General features: G+C 37.9%; 1 protein-coding gene across 12 annotated transcripts; it reads left to right on the forward strand.

The window, feature by feature from the left end:
* BCLAF1 (BCL2 associated transcription factor 1) lies at positions 1–25,343 on the forward strand. Of its 12 annotated transcripts, none has more exons than XM_039381744.1 (14): positions 1–165; positions 5,782–5,920; positions 6,971–7,044; positions 9,063–9,186; positions 10,063–10,968; positions 12,360–13,031; positions 13,146–13,315; positions 16,003–16,108; positions 17,002–17,086; positions 17,784–17,959; positions 19,104–19,284; positions 22,835–22,981; positions 24,634–24,843; positions 24,976–25,343. In XM_039381744.1, exons 4-14 carry the CDS (start codon positions 9,083–9,085, stop codon positions 24,979–24,981), a joined length of 2,763 nt encoding a protein of 920 aa, XP_039237678.1. In that variant the 5' UTR covers positions 1–165; positions 5,782–5,920; positions 6,971–7,044; positions 9,063–9,082; the 3' UTR covers positions 24,982–25,343. The 12 variants fall into 12 exon arrangements, 11 of the variants coding, with proteins under 11 accessions (XP_039237678.1, XP_027602392.1, XP_027602388.1 ...); XM_027746587.2 differs by lacking the exon at positions 1–165 and adding an exon at positions 448–579; XM_027746586.2 differs by lacking the exon at positions 1–165 and adding an exon at positions 776–914.
* Positions 25,344–25,873: the final 530 nt, after the last annotated feature.

Here is a 25,873-nt window from a genome sequence, read left to right on the forward strand (position 1 = left end):
CTGCAAAGCTGCTGCAGTGAAGCGCCGCGGCACCGCCATCTCCCTACCAGCGCAAGGAGTACCGGCTGCCAATGCCGCTGGATGAAAAGCCGCTGGCCGGGCTCCGCTCCACACACAAGCGCTTCCAAGACACTCCCGTGCATGGATGCGCACCCCGCCCCACAGGTAACCAGGCAACGGCCAGCGCGGCCCAGCCCCCCGCGTCTCTTCGGAAAATGAGAATACAAAAGGCGACAGCTTTTATTTGCGGCGGTGCGGGACAGGGCGAGGAGGCGACGGGGCGAGGAAGCGGCGGGCCGGGCGCGGAGTCCCCAGCGTTGGACAGGGACACAGCGGAGCCGGGCGGCCGCCCTCCCCCATCTTGCTTAAGGACGGGTACCCGAAACCAAGATGGCGCCCGGGCGCTGAGCGCGGGGCCAGCTCTTCCCCGCCCGGAGCGGAAGTGACGCGCGCCCGCCCCGCTCCCTATGGTGGCTCCTCTGTTTCCCCGCGGGCCCCGTATCTCTTCCTCCGGCCCGACGGAAAATGGCCGTGCGGCTGCCATAGGGGAGCGGGGCTGCAGGGAGTTCCGCCCGCCAGGTGAGGGAGGCGAAGGGGCCGCGGGGAGGTTCGGCAGGGCGGTGGCCCCGGGTTGGAGGGAAGATGGCGGGGGAAGCCTGAGGGGGGCCCAGCCCGGCCCCGCCCCCCCCGCGCCTCCTCCCGCCTCCCTTCCCCCTCCCGGGCCGCGCGGTGTCCGCGCGCCGCGCCGTCCCGCCCTCCCCTGCCGCGTGACCTCGGCGCTCCGCAGCCATTATCCCGATTATCCCGGGCCAGACCCCGGGACCGGGCCAGGAGCGGGCAGCCGCTTCCCGCGGGAGCCGGGCCGAGCCGGCGTCGCTCCTCCCCGCGCCTGGACGGCGCCCCGGGAACCGAAGGTAGAAGGGGGAAGGGGCGGCGGGAAGCGGAGGCTGATCTTCCTTGTAGCTGTTCCCTGGTCCCTGGAAGCCCCGCGAGGCGGGGGTGTGGGGAGGGAGCGTCCGGCGCCGTCGGGCCTCGCCCGGGGAGTGCGGCCTTTGGCTCTGGGCCTCCTGTGGGAGGCGGGAAGGCCCGAGGGGATGTGGCTGTGCAGCACAGATTACGGGAGTGTTAAATCTCCCCGTTATTCTCGCGGGTGTGGCGCCGAGGAGGGAAACGGTGCTGGGGAGAAAGGATGCTTCCCGGTATTGGATCAGCCTTTACGGTCGATGGAGGAACTTCCCTTCGGGCATGGCTGTGGTTCAGGCTCTGCTGCCTGAAGCACCCCGCGCCTTCCCTGCCCTGCTTACAGATGCTCGCAAAGCCCCTTGAGGGGCAGGAGTGGGTTTCAGCCCCTTGCTGAAGGGTGCTGTTGTGTTCCCGGTGTTGATCACAGTGTAGTGTGCCTGTAGTTGCAGGATCTTATCCATTATTTCTCCTTTGCTTTGTAACCTCCCTACTTTTCACCTTTAATTTTGTGAGAATCAGATTCTCGCTTTCTGTGTCATGGTGATCCTTTACCAAGTCACTTGTTTATCTCGGAGATCAAAGTTTTGCCTTCACTGCAGCAGTTAAATTTTACTATACAGAAAGGCCCGAGGGCATGCAAAACAAAGGTGCTCTTGGCGCTGCAAGTAGTCACTGCTTGAGCAATGGCTGGCATATTGTAAATGTATAAAAACATCACTTAGAGTAGTTGTTCTCGGTGTGGGAGGGATTGATTAAAGAACGTGGGGTTCCAGGAAAATGCTGTCTAGCTGTTGTCTTTCTCCCCTTTCCTCCTCATTCTCCTCTCCGATAATCACGTTGTTTTGGACAAAAGTAGGAAAAATAAGGGGATAAAGGCTCTGGCACTGATGTGTGCTCCAAGCATGCAGCTTCTTATGGCATGGAGAGTAGGAATTGCATCCTCCCACTCGTCGCTTTTGATGTTGAGTGACAGGCTGTGCTGAATGGCAGGTCGAGGTTCAGTGTGTTACATCTGTTGGTAACTGCCTCTCTCCTGGCCGAGACTTTAGTGGGCCCTCCTCTGTGGAGGCCACAGGTGAAGGCTGTTGCTGAGGGAATTCTTCCCTGGGGGAAGGGGGAAGTAGGGAGGATCATGTACCATGGAGAAGGACCTGTTTCCATTGGGCATGCAGAAAACTCGAAGTGGTTGTAGAAATTTGGAAAACATCAGCAGGGAGTTGTTTGGATCTAGGGTGCAGGTATTTGAATGGATTATATTCAGTGTGGTTGTCAAGGAGAGATAGTGATATAGAGGTTTGAGGAATGCCAGAGAACGTTTAGGGATTGTTTACAGATGGGATAGGTGAAGGAAGCTAATGAGGAAAGTAAGCCTTTGGGTTACAGCTGTGTTCTGTTTGTCAGTCTCTCCCAAAGGTATTCTCAATAAGTGCACTGGTGTTCACTGTGCTGTCAGTGACCTCCCTGCAGCCTTGTGGTAAATGGAATCTGGGAGACCTGAAAAGTCAGCTTTTGTCCAGAGTAGTTTTTTTTCTGGATCAGGTCACTGCTGCAGCCCACTAAGCTGTGGTATCAGTCTTGAAACAAATGAGGAAGGGACAGTTGCCTTTTCTGCAGCAGCATGCTTGTACTTCATCACAGAGATTGTGGAAACCACGGTGTAAGGGCATATGAAAACACTATGTTTAAAACTCACGCACACAAAAAAACCACCACCAAAAAACCAGAAAGGCTATCCAAAACAACATGTGTCCAGAGGCATGCTAATTTCTTTTTGTGTATTGAGAAATTTCTTTTAAAAAGTCACTTTGCTTTCTGTGTTTTTTAGTTAGAGGAGAAATATGCTTTTGTTTGCCAGTAGTATTACATAAAAGAACAGCTAACAATCATATGACAGTTTTTTTCAGAGGTGATTTTGCTCTTACTAGGTTGCTGTCTTTTGACTTATCTTACAAGTATTTTGTATTGTTTTCTATAAAGAAATGAATTAATTTTGGGGAAAAAAGGCTTTAGTATGTTTTACTGTTTCCATTGTATTTCCAGCATATGAAACTGGGAGAATAATGCTTCCTAGATCTTATTTGTACATTCCAAGATAGTTTGGGCAAATTTGCCATGGAATTTTAGTATTTGTAGGAATCTAAGTCCTCGATGATCTGACTAGCACTGTCACTATGAAATGCATTCTGTTCTTATGTGTAATGTGCCGCTGCTACGTTTGTTTTTGTGGACATTGAAAGAAAAAGGAGGGAAGAGGTAAAGAGTGGATAAGAAAGCACGGCAGATGTGCACACACTGAATAGATGACTTACAGTGCTGTCTCATTAAGACTTTCTGTAATTCAGTATGTGTATTATGAGAGAATATTAAAAGTTGTATGGGATTTCTAGTAGACTGTCCTATCCCCTTTTGTTTTGTCATGATTGTATAATCCCCATGTCTTTTGAAGCCTGAATCTCTGAATGAACATGCATTTTGGAAACAGCTTGTGAATTACTTTAATAAGATTTGGATTTAAATCTTCCTGACAGCTCTCAAGTTACGCTTAAGCAAGAGAAATACAGACTACTAAATAACTCTAAATGAAGGATAGCTAAAATAGCGAAGCTAAGAGGAAGCAGTGTTTTGCTAGTGTAAGTGGGTATAACTGTCCTAAAATGTCTTAAACTTATGTGTGGTGTGTGACCTGTAAAATGGCTTAAGAGATGTGTTGTATCTACAGTTTGTGTACTCTGAGAAAATTTCAACATCAGTGGTGCAGTAAAGACTCTGGAAAATAATGTTTAAAAGGAGTTGGAAACAGTTTTCCTTGTCCTTTTTATTTTTTCATTAAAAATAGCAAATGCTAACAGTGTTGCTTCCTCATTATTGTCTTGCTTGTGGTATTCTGGTGCATATCTTGTTTTTGCTTAATGGTTACACTTGCTGACCAAGACTAATTTAAGACACAGATCCTCTTGTTATTTCATAAAGAAATATTTTTTGAATGTGACTCAATATCTGACAGGTGATGAACTAGCCAATTTTTAAAAAAGTCATGGTTTCTGTGTTTAGGTTTGGTTGTTTGGGAATGTTTGGTTTTGTTGGTTTTAATTTTTTGTGGGTGTGTGTTTGTTTTGGTGGGGGCTTTGTGTGTGGGTTGTTTTTTTTTTTTTTTTAAAGCTGCTTGCAAGTACTGTTAAAAAGCTTAAATACCAAGTTTATTGTTTCTGAAGGCTATGCCAGGCTGGTTTCAGGGAAGCTTTAAGGCTGTGGTGCTGCCAAAAGAAGCAGTCCTGTCTGGCTGCTATTTCAACTTCCTTGTGTTGGTCCAGATGTTTGTGGAGCTGTGTAGTGAACCATATCAGAAAAAATAATATGTATTGAAAGTAATCTAGTATGTGCTTGCAGAAATACTTGTTGTGGCATAAAGGAGATCATTAGGAATGTGAGGAGACACAGGATGGGAGAGATGGGACTGTTTCTTTAAACTAGCAGAGCCAACGTATTCTGATTTAAAGTACTGTGGAGCTTTAGCAGCTTCCTTTGTAAAATCCAGATTTTTTTTAACATGGAAGTGAAATGACTCAGAGTTAAGTGTCACCTTTCTACTGTTTAGGGTGGAAAGCAAGGTGGAAAGAAGCTTGAGTTGCCAAAAGCGTGGGAATTACAGCCCTGGTGTTTCAGGCATAGACCATGTTCCTTGCAGTCGTGGTCCTCTTAAAAACACTGGTGTTAGTAATTTCCTCTTGTGTCACCTTGTTTCTGTGCCCCTCTGGCAGGCTGTGTGTCTCTTTCTGAGACTAGTCCAGAGGAAAGCATCATTCGCTGAAGTGAGAGGGGCAGCTGCTCTTGCATAGCAACATATGATGCTTAGGACCTCTTTTTCCTTGGCCTTGAGTACTGGTGCCCTTACTTGGCATAGTGTAGCCACTACAGATTGCATGAGAGTCTACAGGAAGAGGCTGTGGATAATTTCATTTGATACTGTTCAAACAGTATGTTGTAGTTGTGATGTTCTGAGGAATGCGTAGTCTTTCTGTGAAAGTATGCAGCATATAGAAGCTTACTGTTAAAAAGGAGCTGTTTTCCTACATATTTCTATTACCATTATTGTTTCTAAATAAGCTTTAGTAGAGGTTAATAAATTTGAGATTCTTGCATATTATGAGAATATTTACACAGACTAAAAAACTCACTGGCAATCTAGTATTTTCAATTTTTTTTTAATATAAACATTGTTTGGATAAGTGTGGGTGTTGTCTGTCAAGGTTTTACCCATTACAATTAAATGGGAACAAAAGCTGCACATAGTTGAGTGGTTTTTATTCAATAGTTAAGGTTTTCTATTCAAAGCTCTTTTTCTTTCAAATGTTATATCCATACTCTTCTTACAAAAAAAATATTTGGGAAAAGGGTAGCAAAAATATTTTAGCTGCTGGGGTTGGATGTAGTAAATCCAATGTCTTGTTTAATTAAAAAAAAAAAAGGTGGATACTTTTCGCTTTGTCAGTTGTTAGGGAAAATTCCTAAAACTGTGTGGAACTGACTACAGGAGTTTGAGTTATGTGGAACTGACTACTGGAGTATGAGATCTTGTCTTCTGCCTAGAGGTTTTAAAGGTGAAGTAACTATCTTGTTCTATATCCCCAGGATCTAAAGACTTGTCTAAATTACGATTTGGATTTAAGCTAACACCAGTTAAAGTCAGAAATATATATTATTTAAGTATTCATTTAAAATCTTGGACTGAATTTGAAGTTTGTATTACTTTTTCTGTAGTAGACTTCTGAATGCCTTCATTGACCTTTACTAGCTAATACCATCTCGCCTTTTGTCTAGACAAAATCTGAAATGGTCCGATACACTACTGTGCTCCTTCAGAGACTCATGCTTGCTGATGATGAGAAGTAAAAACTTAATCTTAATAAAGCATATATTTTGTAGAAATTGGAAATATCTTGGTCACTACTAGTGAATGGTAAGTGGACTTTTGAAAGCGGTGTTTATGAACACAAGTGCTACATTTCTTCTTTTAGATGAGGAAAATGTCTGTGAACAAGTGTGAAAGTGTCATTTTAGGAGCACTGGATGTCTTACGTCTTTGGATTTAATGAATAAATTGTTGAGATGTAGTTTCTGGGAGACCCATCCTGTCTGTATTGAACTGGGACAAATTTCCTATTTTCTTGCTTTAGTGGAATTGAAAAGTTTGTTTAATGTTGAGCCAAATTGCAAATGTACATAGTCCTAAGGCTTGAAGGTAGTTAACAGCTGAGTCCAGTGAAAAATTCATACATTTGAGACTGGTTTTATTATTACAATTATGCTTTGTTTCTGTATAACCTTAAAAGAGCTAGTTTTTGAAGCTGTTGGCTGTTTAGGCAAAATCATATATGTTTGCATTTTAAACAAGAAGGTATAATAGAGTAATGCTTCTATAAATGTTCCAAGAGAAACCTAAAGATAAAGCTTTCACTGTTGGCCTAAGTCCTCATCCCAATTGATTTTCTTTCCAATATGGTAGCTCCAATGAAGTGCAGAGCTATGTGTTAGATTTAAAATTGGTCTAACAGTTTGTCACTGTCCTTTTTACTCCCCTCTTTCTGGCTGCATGCTTTTATTTACTCCATAATCCAGCTCAGTTTGGCACTTCATTAAGCCACTTTGATAACCTATTTATGTGGAAGTGGTTCGTGGGTATCAAGAGCTTGGTCACTGAAGGACCTGAAGGATGTCAGGGCTGTTGTAAGGGGAAGATAATGTGTTACACAGCCCAGCAAGCAAGGCCAAAGGAGGAGTGGTCGCGTGTGCAAGGGGAGTAGGATTTGCCACTTGACAGTGGCTGGCTCTTGACCTGCTCCAGTCTTAGCATGCAGCTTCACTGCCCTTCCAAGAGTAAATTTGCTATTTCTTATGTGTTGTCTTTTCATGATAAACAGGTTAATGTTTGAACCCCTTTAAACAAAAGGTGTTACCTCTCCTTTAGTGAACGTTCATGTCTCTGACAGTCTCATTTTCTGTTCTGTAGGAACCCGTATTGCTGAAAGCACAAATAGGGAGTTTTGAAATAATTGCTTCGTTGGCACCAACTAACAGTTTGAGGTAAGATGAATTCTGTTTTTAAATGTTCTGATTGAACCCAACTGTTGAAAATTAAAACTGCTTTTGTTTTCCTAAAACTTATGATTGCAAGAAGAAGCTACAATATATAAAACTTTATAAATTAGTCTATCTCTTGTAAAGATCAACTATACTTGTCATACATAGAATGCAAAATGTATAAATGTTACTGTTGAGCACAGGGAAAATAATAATATATTTATTTAAAGCTGAGATTGGGTTATATTATAAACATTGTCCATCTGATGTTTGGTTTGAAAATTACTTGTAATAGAAAAAAGATCAGTTTTTCTATCACCCTTGGAAAATTGGCATGCATCATGTCTTACAACACTTTAAAAGCTCTAAATTTATGTTGCCTGTGAGTATTGAGCTTAAAAGATTATAACCCATTTTCTGTGAGTTTAATTGAACACAATGAACTAGAAACCATCTTCTGAGTATAGGTTATGCAAATTTGCTTTTTAGTGGAATGAGCCCATAAAAAACAGCATTCAACATATTCTCCACCAAGGTAAATAGTTTTTTCTGAGTTACATGTAAAGCTAGTTTAGGTTAAAAAGTTTTGCTGGTTTAGGTGAGATTACACCTCTGGGGCCATGCAGACTTGTGGGGAAAGTCATGTGGGGCAGGAGGAACCAGCTGATAGGGGAAAGGGTTGGTCTGCTTTTTTCTTTTGGGTTCTCTTAGACGTGTCTAAAATCTCTGAAATTTTATTAACTTAAAATTAAAATCTGACATTGGTTTTGTCTTTACATAGTTGAAGTATCACCCAGGTAACAAGACAGGTTATATAAAGTACCTTGCTGTGTTGAGCTTGTATTTTTAATTCAGTAATTTTAGATTTTAAAGCCTGTTTGCAACACAAAAGCTAGATGTTTGTTTCTTTCTATTTCTGTTTTAATTATTATTAAACAGTGATGATTATTTAGCATTCAAAGGCCTGAAAATATGTAGTTACTTGTTAATAGTTTATATTCAGATTGTCTAATGTGACCCTTTTTTTTTTTTTTTTTTTTTAAAGCTGGGCAATTTCAAAAGAAAATGGTAATGGGTCAAAGTTTTTATTAATTAAATTGGGGATTTTTAGCCACTGATCTGAAAAGAAAAAGAAAAGGTGTGTATTTTTTTATGGTTAGCATTAATTCTAAATATTTACTGTGACTGTATGTAAGAAGAAATTATAGTTTATTATTTATTTTCTTTTAGGTCTCGTGGCTTTATAATCAGTTGTAGTTTTCATAGCTTACTTTGTGCTGAAGCACATTGAATTTTGTTGCAAGCCATATTATTTAACTAGTTGTTAAAATCTTTAAGTTGGCCATGCATTTTACTTATAGATTAAAAAGCAAAGTTAACCTAAAAAGATGCAGGGTGAGCATCTTGACTAGTGGAAAATCGGATTAGAGCGATTAGCTTTAGTACATGTGGTTAAAGAGAAATAATACCTGTGGCTCAAACTTAACTGCTGGACAGAATACTTCAGGGCTTTTTCTTTCCTTATGTAAAAGGTACATTGTAGTGGACTTTAAACTTCTTCCAGAGAAGGAATAGTGCATTGGAAATGCAAGGAAACTACAAACTGCACAATAGCAAGACTTATGTTTAACATACATCAGAATGTCCAGAGTTATGTTCTTCGTGTCTTAATTTGCAGAAATGGTTTGGGTTTTTTTCTGTTCCTTCTTCTCTTCTACAGGATCAGCTTGCAGTTAAATCTGGAAAACCTTTTACTGTTATACTTTATCCTTTCAGGCAAAGTGTGTGCACTGCAGTAATGTTAAATTCTTTAAAATGTGGTTGAGCTTTTAATTTACTGATAAATGTACTCATACTGTCTCCAGAGTTCTTTCATTTAGCAAATGCTATACTTCTTTCTAATACTGTCATTTTAGTATATCCAAATTTTGTTCATTTGTATCATTTATATCATTTAGATGGACTCTAAATAGTTGCTTCCATTTTTTCCCCCTCCCCTCATTGCTTTTCCTTTTGGGAAGGAGTATATCTACTGAGAAAAATGGGTCGATCTAACTCTAGATCACATTCTTCAAGATCAAAGTCCAGATCTCAGTCCAGCTCTAGGTCAAGATCCAGATCACATTCAAGGAAAAAGAGATACAGGTAGGTTGATGTCACACTGCATGAAAAGGTGGTTTGGTATATTAGGTTTTGTCCGGAAAATGTTTTTCACTTGCATGATGCTGTGGCAAAAGTGAGCCTGGGATCTTATATCATTTTAGGCAGTAGGCAAACTATACTTTGAATGTAATTTTCGTTACTTTGTTTAATAATTGGGGGTTTTTTTCCATTTTCATGTATCTCAAGATAATTTCAGAACGCAAATGGTTCTTCATGATTTGTGACCCTTTTGATTCTTCTCTTCCCCTTCATAAGATCTTTTCTTTGTCCAGTCTCTTTCTCTGTAATTTGTTCTGTATTTCTCACTCCACTTTTCGTATCTGAAGTAACTTATGGCTTCAGTAGATAAAGCCATTTATCTTTGCTGTACCTTGTCTTCTTAGTTGCCTTCAGCCTTTCACTCATCTTTCTTACTAGTAGACTTTACCATCTCCCATAAAAGAAGTGGGTCAGTTGAATGTTTACTGCCTCATCAGCTGCTATCCACAGGCTGGCGTATGAAATTGGGGGTCATGTAACTTCATGTTCCAGGCTGTGAACCAAGGTGGCTGAGAAACTGAATGCCATTTTCCAGAGTGGTGATAATCTCTAATAAAATGGCAGGGCAGGCCACTGAGGCTGGTAACATCTTAATCATGTGATGCAGAGCTTCACAGTCCTTAGAAGTATAAACATGCTTATTACAGTAAATATATTACGGAAATAATAAATAGAGATTGTAGAAGTTACTGTGAGACTGTTAGTCCGCGTCCTTTAGCATTCTGACTGCATTTGAGAAATCTAGCATTTAGTGTCAAGGCACTTCTTTCTTTTTGGTTTTCCAGTTGTCAGATGTTAATATTTGCTTTTTAATTTTAGTTCTAGGTCTCGGTCAAGGACGTATTCACGATCTCGCAGCAGGGATCGTGTTTATTCTAGAGATTATCGCAGAGATTACAGAAATAATAGAGGAATGAGACGTCCCTATGGTTACAGAGGAAGAGGTAGAGGGTATTATCAAGGAGGAGGTGGTAGATACCATCGTGGAGGTTATAGGCCTGTCTGGAACCGAAGACACTCCAGAAGCCCTAGACGTGGCCGTTCACGTTCCAGAAGTCCAAAACGAAGGTCTGTGTCTTCCCAGAGGTCCCGGAGCAGATCTCGTCGATCTTACAGATCTTCCAGGTCCCCGAGGTCCTCTTCATCTCGTTCTTCATCCCCATACAGCAAATCACCTGTCTCTTCCAAAAGACGTGCGTCTCTGGAAAAGCAGGCAAAGAAAACTGAAGGGGCTCCTTTGCAAGATAGCCCCTTGAAAAATAAATCACAAGATGAACAGAAAGATACATTTGAACATGACCCATCAGAGTCTCTTGACGATTTTAACAAATCAGCAGCAGCTTCTGGCGACATTTGGCCTGGCCTTTCAGCGTATGATAACAGTCCAAGGTCACCCCATAGTCCTTCTATTGCCACCCCACCTAGTCAGAGTTCATCTTGCTCTGATGCCCCTTTGCTTAGCACAGCCCACTCAGCAAAGGACACACCTCAACATTCCCATTCCATTCAGCATAGTCCTGAGAGGTCTGGCTCTGGTTCTCTTGGAAATGGTTCTAGCCGTTATAGCCCTTCTCAGAATAGCCCATTGCATCATATCCCTTCGAGGAGAAGCCCTGCAAAGACAATCCCATCACAGAGTGCCCCCCGTGAGGAAGCTCGAGTGCGGTCATTTTATCCTGAGGGTGGCGAACAGGAAGCTGCAAAAGGTGGAAAGTTTATGAAAAGGTAAGAATTAAATTATAAGCCTAATGTTGCCTCTTAAAAAGTTAGAATTTTGCCAAGATCGTCACTATACATTGAAAAAGGCGATTTGGAACACTAGTGCTATTAGTCTGGTTGGAACTGAGCTTGAAACGTGTGTACTAAGATGCTTCAGGGTCTTGACTGCTGGCTAGTGAAGATAGGGATCTGTATCCTTGAGGAAAAATGGGTTTGTGCTTTTCCTTCAAGGTGTATTTTCTTGTACTCAATTTTTTGCTGTTAAGAAAAATCTTAATTGGAATAGTGCATCAGACTTGCTTGTTTGATAGTGAATTCTCTTCAGGTATTTCAAAATTTTAATGGTTGATATAGTTCGAAATGCAGATCTTCTGGAACTCAGAAAATGATGATGTTTTGCAATGGTTTCTTTATGTTAACATAAACAGCACTGATTGCTAATTGTGTGGTGCAATATGACAGCTTTGTCTTGACATGCATTACTTATCAAAAAGAGTTGGTCTTGGTATTCTTGGAACATAATTCTGTTGATGTGAAGGAACTTCAGTGTATATTTTCCAGTGAATGTGAAATTCTTCAATTTGTTCTTGAAATGTTTGATATAGTAGTAATTTTTGAAAGTTGTAAAAATCTTACTGATATTAGACTGTTCCTTTCTAATGTGACTAGTACTTCAGTGGATTTCTTATAAAATGTGTTACAGAGAGAAGTTGTGACTATGCTATATAGGCTTGATTGTAGGCTTTTAAAAGAATTTGTCTAGTCAGTGATTTATTATGTAAAAAAATTACTGCTTAGAAGATCAAAACATGACTTCCCTTGGATTAGGTGTATTGGAGTTGGTGAATGTATTAGAACCTGTGTGAAAATAGTGTATAGATAAGGCAGTGTGTGAAACAACTGGTAAGTGTGGTTCTGTATTTAGGAGAGCTGCCTTCTAAAGGTTCCCTGCTAAGCCTGTTTCAGATTCTGGAAGTAGTAATATGCAGGATCTTGAAAATTGTTCACGTTTTTGTGGTACTCCTTTAACTTTTTTCGGTAAAAGAAATACAAAAATGAATTGTAGTCTGAATTCTCAAACTTCATGTGAATTTGATGGAAAAAATGAGTAGTATAAGAGAATGTGAAAAAGGGCACTGATTAAGAAAAAAAAGCCACTACTTTCTTATAAACTATAGCAGAAAATTTCTAGGTAGTTTCCTCAGATGCCTCCAGTAGTGCATAAAGGACAGTGGATACAGTGTTAATGGTGTGCCAAGCGTTGCATGCTACAGTTAATTGCTCGGAGGAATGTATTTTCATCATCATCTTGGTGTGGGATTGACACGAAAGAGGAATGCAAGTGAACTGGAATGAATGCAATCCAGAGTTACGAGTCTCTTCTTTGCTATCCACAGGTACACAGATGAAGAGTCTAGAGTATACCTGCTTGATAGGGGTAATACCAGGGAGAAGGAGGCCCAGAAGGAGAGAGGATCAGAAAAAGGGAGGACAGAGGGAGAAAGGGAATGGGAGGAACAGGAAACTTTAGATTTTTTCATTGATAAAGAGACTGGGAAAGAAAAGTTTAATGACTCTGAAGGGGAGGACACAGAGGAGACAGAGGATTACAGACAGTTCAGAAAGTCTGTCCTGGCAGATCAGGGTAAAAATTTTCCTACTGCGTCTCACCGGAATGCTGAGGAGGAAGGAACCAAATACAAATCTAAAATATCAATCAAGGGCAATAGAGAGAGCGATGGATTTAGAGATGAGAAAAGTTATAAGCTTAAAGAGACTGGCTATGTAGTGGAAAGGCCTAGTGCAACAAAAGATAAGCACAAGGAAGAAGACAAGAGTTCTGAGAGGCTAATGATGAAGAAAGAAACTCAGTCACCTGAGCAGGTAAAGTCTGAAAAGCTCAAAGAACTCTTTGATTACAGTCCCCCTCTACACAAGAATCTGGATGCGAGAGAAAAATCCACCTTCAGAGAGGAGAGCCCACTTAGGATCAAAATGATAGCCAGTGACTCCCATCGTCCTGAAGTTAAACTCAAAATGGCACCAGTACCTCTTGATGATTCCAATAGGTAAATTATTCCACTTTACAGTGTGGTTCTCCATTTGTCTGCAGTATTGTTCATCTTTATTTAAACTATTGGTTTCTTTTTGTGTGTCCCTTTTCTGTTGTTGATGCATTTTAGACCTGCTTCCTTGACTAAAGACAGGCTGCTTGCTAGCACACTTGTTCATTCCATCAAGAAGGAGCAAGAGTTCCGATCCATCTTTGACCACATTAAGTTGCCACAGGCCAGCAAAAGCACGTCAGAGTCATTTATTCAGCACATTGTGTCCTTGGTTCATCATGTCAAAGGTATGTATTTAGTTTATCGTATGGGATACATGTCTGACCACTTCGTTTAAGCCTATTTGCTGTTTCTAGTATGGGAAGATTTCAGCCCTTTTTTAATGTTGATTTAGCCAGACTTTCTTCCTTTTAAGGTATGCATAAAAATAATTAGAAAAATAATAGCCGCAGACACTAGTATAAAAAAAACCCACAAGCAGTGTAGAGTATAGTAGCAGTTATACTATGTTTTTGGATAAATTTTTGAATGTAGGTAGCATAAAAAGTTTTCTAGTGTAGTTTAAACATACTACATTAGTCAATTTTTTCTTATTTAATTTTATTTTAATGACTCTAATACACAATTTATATTAAGTGGTGCAATGTGGGTTGACAGATGTCTTTAGTACTGTAAATACAATGCCATTCCTTTTGGAGCACCATAGAGGTCATTTCCAGGTTCTTATTAGAAGGGGGTCTTTCTCTTAGTAAGATTTAGGAAAAAATGTGTTCTAAATGATGCTAAAATCCATGGTGATATTTCATTTTATTCCTATTTGACAGTATTGTCAGGAATTTCACTTAAAAGAAATTTGGCAGTGGCTAAATAAACCTCTGTTAAATGAGTTACTCACTAATCATTTTCTGTTTTAACAGTAGTGGCTGTTTAATGCGAACACCAAAAAACCCTCTCAACAAACCAATCAGAACAATGAAAGTCCCCCCCAGAAATCACTGAAACCCAAACCTAGACCATCAAAGTAGATATATTTCACTTAGATCATATATCCTCTTAAGTTTTTTTGATGGGAAAATAGATAATTCCTAAAATCCAGTGAGGATATCTAGAGAGTTCTTCAAATGCTTTTTTGTATAGCATTTGCTTTATTTCACTGGGCTGTTGTCTTGTTTCTGTGTTAAATATAACTGAGATAATATGGAGCTAGTGAAAGTAATTTTACCACATTATCATACTAAGGGGTAACGTGGAAATGCTTAGTTAGGTGGCCAGTTTCAGTGAATCTGTGTCCAAGCATTGTTTTTAAGATGTGTTAGATTTTAAAATTGCTAAGATTTATGTGCTGGAAATATGCGCTGACATTAAAAATACTTTGTTGGCATAATTCGGATTACTAAAGGCAAATGATTTCCTGCATTTTGAATTACTTATAAAGAAGAAGGTAATAGTCAACAATAATGGATTATGGTAATGTATTAGATAAAAAAACAATATTGGGACACCTGTTTAGAGTATAATGATTTGTTGTGAAAGTATCTTATTTTATTGCTATGTGAAGAAATTTAAGGCTCAATCCAGTGAGAGCTTCTCTGAGTTTTTGCTTATATGGTGCATATGTAGCTATAGGTGAAAATACTACTTCTGAAACTCTCACATGTTGATCACAGAATAGAATTTTTCTATGAACTTTTGTGTGTTAAATATCTGGTAAATATAACAGCTTAACAGCCTATATAATCAAGTTATTAGAATATGTACAGTTATGGTTGGTTTTGAAAGCAGAACATCTCTTTAAGTTTCATATTTACTATGGTCTGTGATCAGATTTTTAGTAACACTTTTAACAAACTGAAGTTATGTTCATTATTGGTGTGATGCGACCAGTCTGAACAGCTCTTTATTGATGTAGAGCTGAAAATGCCCAGTGATGTTTTCTTTTTCATTGTAACTAGGTCCTGGAATGTGTTTTGAAATGGCAAAATCCATGTTACAAAAGTAAAATAGCTGTTGAAAGATACAGATGCCAAACAGGCAAAGTTGAACCTTCTGTCTTCCTGGCAAAAATGGCATAAAAACAGAGTTGCTAGCTCAAATTCCTGTGTTTGATGGAATTATGATTGAGGCACTACCCTTGTAGTGGCCGTTTCAAGTTTTAATGGTTGGTTATGAGACAAATACTGGATGCCGGGCGGTAAGTTGATACAGATGTATGTTGACCTGTTAAGCAGATAGCTTGCTTCATATGTAACATTTCATAGCTCATGACTTTATGTATTTCTATATTACATTTGAACACATTTGTTGAGCTGGTTTGAAAACTGAGTTTTGCTGTGGCTAATTTAACTGTCTTTGAAGGAAGGAGAAAATTTGTCAGAGAAGTTGTCAAGTTTGCCAAGATGCCAGATCCTTAAATGATTTTACCTATGTATAGGTGTATTAATTGTCTTGGATTGTTATCATCACAACTTCCAATCAAGAAATTGTATCCCTTTAAAAAAAGACTTGTCAGGTCTTTCATGTAGTTATTGAAGCATACATTACTTAAATGTTTTCACCTACTCTTATTTTAAGTTAAAGATGAGATGAATGGTAAACTGTACTTACTGCAAGTATTCATGACTCTCTAAGTAACTTCACTTTCTGTTGTGGGCAAAGTATAAAGTAAATGTTTAAGAAATTGCTCTTTCTCTTTCATTAAAGGAAAATGTCATTAAAAATGAGCAAGTCCAATCAGTAAATGATGCTTGAATTAGATGTAATACAGTCATGGCATAGTAGACTTGCAGTGATGCTGTGCACTTAACTTTGTTTGGGTTACAGTGTGGAAAAATAGGGAAGCCGCCACATTTGCTTGTCCTGATAAATTTATAGAAAATACTGTTTATTGCCTGTTACTTGCCTTTGTCAGGAGTAAAATACCTGTCAGTTGAATTAAACTAATGAAACAGTGGTTTTTTTCTATTGTAACCAACAGAGCAATACTTCAAGTCAGCTGGAATGACCCTAAATGAGAGGTTCACTGCGTATCAAAAAGCCACTGAAGAACACAGCACCCGACAAAAGAGCCCAGAAATACATAGGTATATATGTTAACTACATATGCAGATGCTTTTTGTTTCAAATAATGTCTGCTAATATTTCTTTTGAGAATCCAAAATATTTTTTCTAATCTGTATGGGGTAATTTGTGTAATTACAAAATACCAAAAAAAGCCCTCTTGTAAAAGAGAACTCATCTGAGTCGAGTCTGGCTTCATCTGTGGTTGTGTAACAGATGTCTTCTCTACCTCTGTATCTCATTTGGGATATATTTACTTTTCTCACATGCAGTGCTCAAATATTGAGGGGCATATGTCTTGAAGATGAAAAGAAGCCCTGTACATGCATCTTTCTTCTTCAGTGTGAAATGTTCCATCTCATACTACTTTAGTTTTTGTGTGTGTTAATTTACAGCAGTTTTTTGAAAAATCTGAGAACCCAAAAGGTAAGAAGGTAGGCATGCAAATGTAGTGTCTGATCATGTGCTATAATTTTATGATGCAATGTACTATATTTGTGTTGCATGTGAGGATATGGTGTCCAACTCTACAAGTTTTCTTAACTGTAAAGTATTTTTGACTTCACAGCTAACTATCATAATGCTGATGATTTCTTGGAGGGGGTGGGTTTTCAGCTGGTTACATATACTGATCCTTTTGAAATAAATCATTAAACATTTTTTTGTATCTTCAAAGCTGTACTTAAAATGTGAAACATCAATCTGCCTATATTTGTGTTTTTAGCATACTTTACACAGAACAGAACCAAGGTTTTCAATTTTTAATCTGCTTCTGTATTCTGATGGTGGGGCTTTATATGCAAAAAGTTTGTCTACTGCAAAAATGCCTTCTCAGTTTTCTGTTGAAAAGAAGTGTTTGAGGCCATTAACAGTCACATATGTATATGGCAAGACACTGCTTTTATTTTACATTTAGGAGGATTGACATCTCTCCAAGTACCCTGAGGAAGCATACTCGTTTAGCAGGTGAAGAGAGAGTCTTTAAAGAAGAAAGTCAAAAAGTAGGTTCTAAGTAAATGTCCTACCTGTGCTTCTAAACTTAATTTATTGTTTCCTTTTAAATCTGAATTTCATCTCTGTTTGTGTATAAAATAAAAAAGTCATTTATATTTATAGTACCTGGAGTACTTTTATTTAGAATTTTTTTTTCCTTTGAGTAAAACATGTTATCTAGAAGCTCATTTATGTAGCATGATTTTGCTGGATTGATAATGTGGCATATAAGGTCAAGTCTTCTCCCATGCTTCCTTTCTTCTTGCATGTGTCTTGACCACTAAGCTGCCCAAGGAAAAAGAACAAGTGTTGGGGCAGGGGGAAGTACCCACATGGTCAATGAGTAGTGTGGTTGAATTGCAAAGATGCTTGTACTCTGCTTAAAAACAATTCACCAGAAGAAATGAATACTTGAATATGTCCCCAAACCATGCATTATGGTGTGTATGCACCAAAAACTAGATATATCCCATTGCCTTGATGGGAATGCTTGTTTGAAACTGAAATTCTTAGCTGTTCTTTTTTTTTAGATGTAGCCATTGCATGTAAAGGGCAAAGTCAATTTGTGTGCTGAAGTTTGTTGAGAAATGGGTAAATTCTATCTTTTTTTTTTTTTTAATTGATGCCCAACTTCCCTTGTCACTGAGATTCTCTTCTGGACGTTTTATTTCATAATTGTGTTCCAAAATATATATTTGTTTACAGGGAGATAAAAAATTAAGGTGTGATTCAGCTGATCTTCGTCATGACATTGACCGACGTAGAAAAGAACGAAGTAAAGAGCGAGGAGACTCAAAGGGTTCCAGGGAATCCAGTGGGTCAAGAAAGCAGGAGAAAACTCCAAAAGATTACAAGGATTACAAATCTTACAAAGATGACAGGTAAATATTTGAAGTCCTTATATAGAAATATACCTTCTAATTAGCCTTTTGTAATTGTAAGCTTAATTGCTTTCAATTTTCAATGTATAATGGAACATTTAATTTTAAACAATTAAAATTATTTGTTTTACAGCAAATATGTATTATCTCTCTTTTACACGGCTTATGGTGGATGAGGACAAAAACTTTGGAATAGCAAGCTAACACACTGAAAAAAAAAATGACAAATTAATCTGTCCTATTATCCAGGCTACATCAGGAGGTTGGACTTCAATGCAGTACATTTCTATAAACAGTTTGTGTAAGAACTTTGGTTCGTTATGCTTGATTCCGCACTTTTTCAACTCATAACACCCAGAGTATGACAATTTTACTGATACTTAGGTTTTAACATGGGTGAGAAGGGGAATTTTTATTTTTTTCTAAAGCCAGTGGGCTGTTTTAAGAAAAAAACATTAACATATTTCAGTGGATACTGTGTAGAAGTGGTAAGAGTTACTTCAGGTATGACCTTTCTTTGAATAGAATATTAAAGTCTTGTAAATTGGGTCAAATTAATGCCACTATGGGGTTACTAAGAGTCTTGCTGTAGGAATTTTTTTTTCCCTGCTTTGTACTGTATATAGAATGAATTTTTACTTACGCTTCCTGATTCCCATTTACTTTCTGACTTCGGTATCCACATTTTCTTCCACTGGCTAATTCCCTACAGCCATCTACGTAGGGAAGCCCATACTATATCTTCTCAACAGTGTGCAAACTGAACTATGTAAAGTTTCTGTAAAACTTTTCCTTGAGGGCTTTTTTCCCTTTACCTTCTGTTTTCTGCCTCAGAAGAAAGGCAGATCTTAAAAGTAACAATCTCTTCATGGTGTCAGAATCTAGAAAAACTATTTTGCAGTTTGCAGACTGCTGCTTTCCAACTCACTAGCAATAATAAACATTTAATGCACTTAAATGTGTAAGAGGAGGCTGGAAAGTGGAACTATACTTCGCCTTAATATCTCAAATATGTAACACGTGTGACTTTATAACCAGAAGGGGGCTAGTTTCTCATAAAATATAGAGACACGGTTTAGTATAGCATGTTACAGACTATCTAGTACGTTTAAAATAGCACATAGTATATTTTTTTATTTTTCAGTAAACAAAAAAGAGATCAAGACCGTGCTAGGTCCTCCCCATCTTCCTCCCCATCTTCTTCTTCATCCAGTTCTCGAGAAGAAAAAGATTGCAAGAAGGAAAGAGATGAAGAGTTCAAAACCCACCATGAACAAAAAGAATACTCTGGTTTTGCAGGAGTCAACAGGCCAAGAGGCACCTTTGTAAGTTTTTCTCTTACTCTTTCCTCAAATATGGAAACTTCATAACAGATAGATGAGGGAGTGTCTCACCGTTTAATATTAGACTGGACTTACTCCTGAGTTCTTTTATGTGATATACCAAAGCTAGTCTTTTTTTTCTGGTCTTTTTTTTTTCCCAGCAGTGCCTAGTAGCAGTTAAATGCTATGTAAATTTGCCATTAGAGGTCCTAGCATGAGGCTGGGAAAAAGGATTTCTTGATTATTCCTTGCTCTTGTGTAATTATGTTATTTCCTAACAGGATCTGAAAATTTAGCGCTCTGTAAAGTTTAAATCTTGTGTTCTATTACCTCTTAACTCCCTGCAGCTGCTGTTTTTTCCCTGTCACTTTGTTTGGTTTTACCCTCCTTTGTGTGTGATGCCTGCAACTTGTCAAATAGATAATGGCACATAATTACACCTCAACCTTGAAATAGCTGTATGGAGGAGATGATATACTTGTTATTTTGTGTTTCTTTGGCTGGGACTAGCCACAGTGAGCTTGAACGTTCATTGATTTACCTCTGGAATGTGTTTAAGCATTGTGATTTGGAAAGTGACACACTGACCATTATAGTCTTCAGAAAAATCTTAAACTTCAAGATTCCATGTTAATGTAATTATTTAAATGGGAAATGTAGGAGCATTAGAAAAGAGTAGTAATCAATAAAGGAGGCCTTAAAAAAGATAAGGAGCGCTTAAAAAACCCCCCAAACAACCCTAAACAAAACATAAAACCACCCCGAGACAGACACCCACCCCCAACAACACAGCAGAAGAAACCCCCAAACCAAAATGAATCACAGAAAAAAGTGCAAGTTCCATGTGGTTGGGGAAAAACTGTTGAATAGTCTTACATAATAGGTAGGAGAAATTTCATACTTTAACAATAATTCCTTCATGTAGCCTGTAATTAAGACTAAATAATGCTAAAATGCATTGTTTAGTATAAATGTACATTGAATTGTTTGTATTAGTGTACAAAATAAGTTTTGAATTACATATGAGGGTGTTTGAAATGCTTGTGGCATGTGTCAACACTTAAGGTTTGAATCATCCATCTAAAAACCTGTAGCTGCTTAGAAGAAAATTCAGAGTTCTAAATTTTAACACTAAAAGTGCATCATTTCCTCCTTTCTTCTTATTTTTATATAGTTATGCTAAGTAACATCTCTCTGGCATAAGTATGTAAGTCCTTGGATGGTGTAGGCATCAATTATGACTATCAGCACAATTTCCAGCTGTATAAGCTAACGGCACAAACAAAACAGAAATTAGCAAAAGCAGAGCTTAAAACTCCATCTCCTCTCTAAGAGATTTTGTGGAAGAAGACTCATTGATTAAAGGCTTCCTGCTTTATAAAACCAGATTGTATGTATTGTGAAAGAGATGCTGTTTTATATGAAATTCAGGTAGATGTGAATTGGGTTAGACTTCTACTCATTTAATTACTAGTGACTGCCAGTTCTGACTATGCAGTAATAGCTGGTTAATGTTCCGTAATGACATACATGGCCATACACAGGCTTTTTTAACAAATCCTCTGAACAGGTGAATCTAAATAGGCCAACCTCTTGACTCAGATCTCCTCTTTAGGGATACAGCTTGGCAAGTACTGAAAAATACAGACCAGCTAATGTAGGAATATGTTTGTAAATGCAGGCTAATCATGGCTGCATTCCAGTAAATACTGCTTTGCTTTTGGAGTAAATAAGATGCTTTGGTTGTGAAGCCTTAAAGAACGTAACATCTCCCCTCTCCAGCCAGTTAATAGAAGCTAAATTGTCAATTTCATGTTAAATCAGCAACGTTTTTTCACTAACTTTTGCTGATATACGATTCTGTTTAATTCTATGCGTCTCATACATAACCATTGTGAATAGTTTTCAAATACGAACAGAAATAAGGTTAAGTAGAATTTTTCAGTGACAGGGTCATTAGTGTCCAGCTCCAGAAGAAATCTGTGTGTAAAAGTTCTCTTTAAAAGGAGTTTTATACAGAAGTTGTACTCTCTATTTTTTGTAGTAAGCAAGCACATAAAGATAACACCATAGTAGATTTCACCTCCTGTAGTTCTTTACCTGAAAGAGATGATGTGGTAGGGGGAGGCATTCATACAGTGATGAGGAAAATTCTAGACATTTTTCTTTAAGGGAATCTGATCGTAGGACCTAATACCAGGAAATGTTGATAATTTTTTTTCTTTTTTAATCCTGTCATAATTTTGTCTCTATATTCTTCTCCCACTCCCCAGATCCACCGGGATACTGTTTGTTGTGCCCTAGTTTTGTAAAGCTGTTGGAAATAAAGAAAGCATGTAGTATTTCCTCTCCTGTACAGTTAGTCTCTTGCTTTACAAATTACTCTCCATGCAATTATTTTTGGTTTTTGCCTGCAGGGTATTGAATAGATCTTATGAGCCTTTTACTGATTGTTTTTCAGTCTGTTTGATTTCAGGGTAGTTTTAAAACTGTCCAGAATAAATTCTGTATTAGAAGTATTGGAGCTTTGGGGAATTAAGTGTTCATAACACTTCTCTTTTGAGTTAGTTAATCATATAAATTTTTTTGTCTGTGTTTATGAACCATACTTATTTCTAACAAATTAAATTAGTCTCCAAGTTATGTTTTTGTACTGTTACTCCAAAGATGCAGTTTTGTGCAATAGGCTGTTTATGGAAATTGTGTTCTGTAGCAATGGCAAGTTTTAGCGTTTTTATCTTTCCAGCCTAACCTTTCTTATCCCTTTGGATGAAGGATATAAAATCATTTAATGTTTTCTGCAAGCTAAGTATTTACATGGTAAGGGAAGTATATATATTACTACTTAGTGTACTCTGATTTAAAGGTTTTTTTGCTGTGAGACGTTTTAGCCTAATGTTTAAAAATACCATTAATACATTATAGAGAATATTTTAAGACACTCTTTTTTACTTCAAGCATTGCTACTCTGAACAGTACATACTGTTGATTTTTTTTTTGAGTAAATAATTTACTCATTTGTAATTTAATTTGGCCTAAAGTACATTTTTTGAGTCTCTGTTAAAAATGTGTGAGTAACACACAGTGGATATACTACTTTAAAAACTGCATTGTTAGTATGTATTCTAGAATCACTTCCTCATAACTGATACGATTGACTCCATAAATGACCTCTACCTTCCCCTTGACAGTTTTCTCCCTCTTCCAGTCTAGTTTTTTTGTTTGTTTTTTTGTCTGTGAACAGCTTCAGAAGCTATTCTGACCTTTTGTTGCAACACAAAAACTGCTGGTTTAACAGCAGTCAAAGGAAGTTTCTTTTTGGTGGTTGTGGGTAAACTTATGCCAAGTTCAAATGTGTTTCAATTAAGCTTAATAGAATCATTATTTCAAAGTGAATGCTTGAATATATTACTTAAGGTAATATGTGAATTTGAAAATGGTTTTACACTTGCAGATACTGTAATTAAGCACAGAAAGAGTATTTTCAGTAACAGAGAACTTGAACTCTTTGTGGTTTTATGTAAATGGATTAAATGACATCTTGGTTAATCAGTTTCGAATTAGGGGCAGAGGAAGAGCCAGAGGAGTCTTTGCTGGAACAAATACTGGTCCCAGCAACTCAAATACTACTTTTCAGAAGAGACCGAAGGAAGAGGAATGGGATCCTGAATATACCCCAAAAAGCAAGAAATACTTCTTGGTGGGTGTGGAGAACTCAATGTCTTATGCATGCTTTTGTTTTTTCAAACTTTCTACAAGTGTAGAAGTAGCATGCATGTGTGGACAGGGACTTCAGTGACCGTGAGAATCATCAGGGTGGTTGTAGTGTCTAGTTCTGCTTCTCTTGCATCTTTCTGCAGCAGGCTGGCAGTAACTGAGGCCTGACACAGAATTTATCTCCAAAACTTTCATCAGGAGTGGGGAAGAGGGCAGGCTTAGACAAAAATTATTAAAACCAAACTTTAAACCAAAAAGATTTGTGCTGTGTTTTCCTGGATTTATGTCTTTATGACATTTGAGCTTTGTCTTAGATTCATCTGGAATTTAAGATGTCTGACTAAGAAGTCTGCAAAAGTGGAAAATCAGGAAAAGCTGACAGTATTTGTGGATGTATGTAGGCTGACTTTGTTATGAGCAGTTTTCTGCTCTTAGTTGAGTAGTGTGATAGTCATAAGAAAATCACAATAGTTTTGATGCCTTTTTCCCATCTGGATTATGAAAGGAGGACTGTTGATGTAACCACTCTTAAGTAGTGTAGTATACTGAAAAGGTGGCCTCTACTCCAGTTGATTTCCTTAACAGTGCAAACTTTGAAGTATATTGTTTCACCACCAAAAAATAATAAGTAGTGAGGATTAGACCTTCTCCTATAGTATTATAGCTTGCCACAAATATGTTAACAGGTAACTAAGAAATAATGCAGTCCTGGTTTGGATGATTGTACAAGGAGTTTTCTGTCTTCCTACACATATATAAACTTTTCTGATCTGTAAACATAGAGATATGATAATCTATTTATTAAGAAATGCTATGATACTAGAACAGTTAATTGTAGCTATTACACTTGAATTCATTAAAAATGTTTTTAGACAAAAATTACACCCTTTAGCTACTTTTATATAGTTGTTAAACTGCTTAATATGAGTGTGATATGTTTAGTAGTTCAGATTTCTTTCCAAATCACAAGTAAAAAAACATATGTTGAAGCAAGTGTACCTCACCATTCTAAATGTAAACCTTTTTTTATATTAAATAATTGTCTGTAGCTTTTATGCAGTGCATGGAATGATTGTCAGAACTTAACAAACAGTGTAAGGTTGTATTTGGTAGCAAGACAGCAAAGTTTGGCTTATTAACCAACTCAACTGTTGTTTGTTAATGTCAGATTTAAACAGTTTAAACTTCATTTGCCCTGTGTTGTGCTGGGGAAGCGGGTTTTCTGAAAACTGCCTTCAGTTATTTTTCCTTATTAAGTATAAAGAACTGAAATAAAAATTATTTTTAAAAAATGCTAGTACATTCCTAGAGCTTCTTCTTTTTAAAGTAACAATTTTTTCCCCTCAAAACTAGTAGTTCTTTATTCTGACTGAAGTGACAGATAAGTGACAGATAAGTTATTTGTTACAACATTTAGTAGACCCAGAGCTAATAAGAGCTCTTAAAACAATGTTGTGGTTTTAATTACAGCATCATGAATTGTAAGAATATAGTTCATAATGGATTCTATAAATTATGATCCGAAGAGAACTTTTTAACATTTACTTTGTTTTATACATTTGCTATAGAGTGCTGACATTAAGGGGTACATTTAAGAGGTGTTCTAACCTTACTTTCTGTCTGGCATTATTGTAGCACGATGACAGAGATGATGGTGTGGATTATTGGGCCAAAAGAGGAAGAGGCCGTGGTACTTTCCAGCGTGGCAGAGGGCGTTTTAACTTCAAAAAGTCAGGTAGCAGTCCGAAGTGGACACATGACAAATATCAAGGGGATGGCATTGTGGAAGACGAAGAAGAAACGATTGAGAATAATGAAGAAAAGGACAGACGCAAAGAGGAAAAGGTAAAGGGTTCAGTGGATTGCAGATTAGACAGTTTGTCTTGTAAGTCATTGGGTGCGAGTGGGGATCTCTTTAAAAGGTTTTGGACTTTGGTTATTAACAGTTTACAACAAGACTTTTCTTTCTTTCCACAGGAATAACCCTGGAAGAAAGTTGTAGCTGAAAGAGCAGCTGTTGCACCACCCTCACAACATTTTTAATATGTTTTTTTGTTGTCAAATGAATGTAAGCATTTTACTTAAATTTTACTGTTGGAAAGTAGTTTAGGGGGATTGTTTTTGTTTTAAGCCTTTAGAAAAAAATCATGATACAGTAAACTATGTTAATGATCGTACAGGTAGAAAGTAAAATATTTGTAACAACTTTTAAGAAATTTTACTGTTTGTTATATGCAGTGTAATTCTGCTTTGTCCAAATATATGGTCAAGTACAACTGAAAGTTTTGATTCTCCCCTATGTCTGTGTTTTATTCTGAAGTAAACTTACAGTTCTGCACACCTGAGATCTTGGAGCAGCATTTTTTATAAACTGATTACTACTTCTGTGTTGCCTTTTTATAAGAATTGTGTTTAAGGGTAGTTACATAGTCATAGTGTAAGTACAAACAGTTGTGCAAAATGCTGATTATATGTTCACAAGAATCACATTCACATAGTATCAGTGATAAACCTGGATTCTTATTCCACCCTGCGAGAGTGCAGCAAGAATTTTGCTTTAATGGTGAAATTTTCGCTCTTCTTTAGTAGCCTAAGAAATACATTCGTACATAAATACTAAGTGAGTTTCAAGTGTATTCTTTGATAGCTTAGTCATCAGCAGAACACTTTAGTGAATAAATTGGTGGCAGTATCTTTTTTACCATTTTTTTTTTTTTCCTTCCAGTTTGTTAAAACTTCTAATTTCTCTATGTGGACTTGCCTCTCCAGACCTGTAATCTGGCAAGAGTAGGTCTTTAAATGTTTCGTTGGTAAAGATAATTCAGATATAGTGGAAGTGTGAGAAATGAATCTTACTTTCTATACACTGTTTTCT

Source organism: Pipra filicauda, unplaced genomic scaffold (assembly GCF_003945595.2).
Source record: "Pipra filicauda isolate LSUMZ 115617 unplaced genomic scaffold, ASM394559v2 scaffold23_size5868930_pilon, whole genome shotgun sequence".
NCBI classification, from domain to species: domain Eukaryota; kingdom Metazoa; phylum Chordata; class Aves; order Passeriformes; family Pipridae; genus Pipra; species Pipra filicauda.

Excerpts from the sequence above, each read along its gene's own strand:
- BCLAF1 (XM_039381744.1), top strand. The coding sequence starts at position 9,083 with ATGGGTCGATCTAACTCTAGATCACATTCTTCAAGATCAAAGTCCAGA. Across the intron at positions 9,187-10,062 it reads TCAAGGAAAAAGAGATACAG|TTCTAGGTCTCGGTCAAGGA; the intron begins GTAGGTTGATGT and ends TTTTAATTTTAG. Across the intron at positions 17,087-17,783 it reads TTAAAGAAGAAAGTCAAAAA|GGAGATAAAAAATTAAGGTG; the intron begins GTAGGTTCTAAG and ends ATTTGTTTACAG.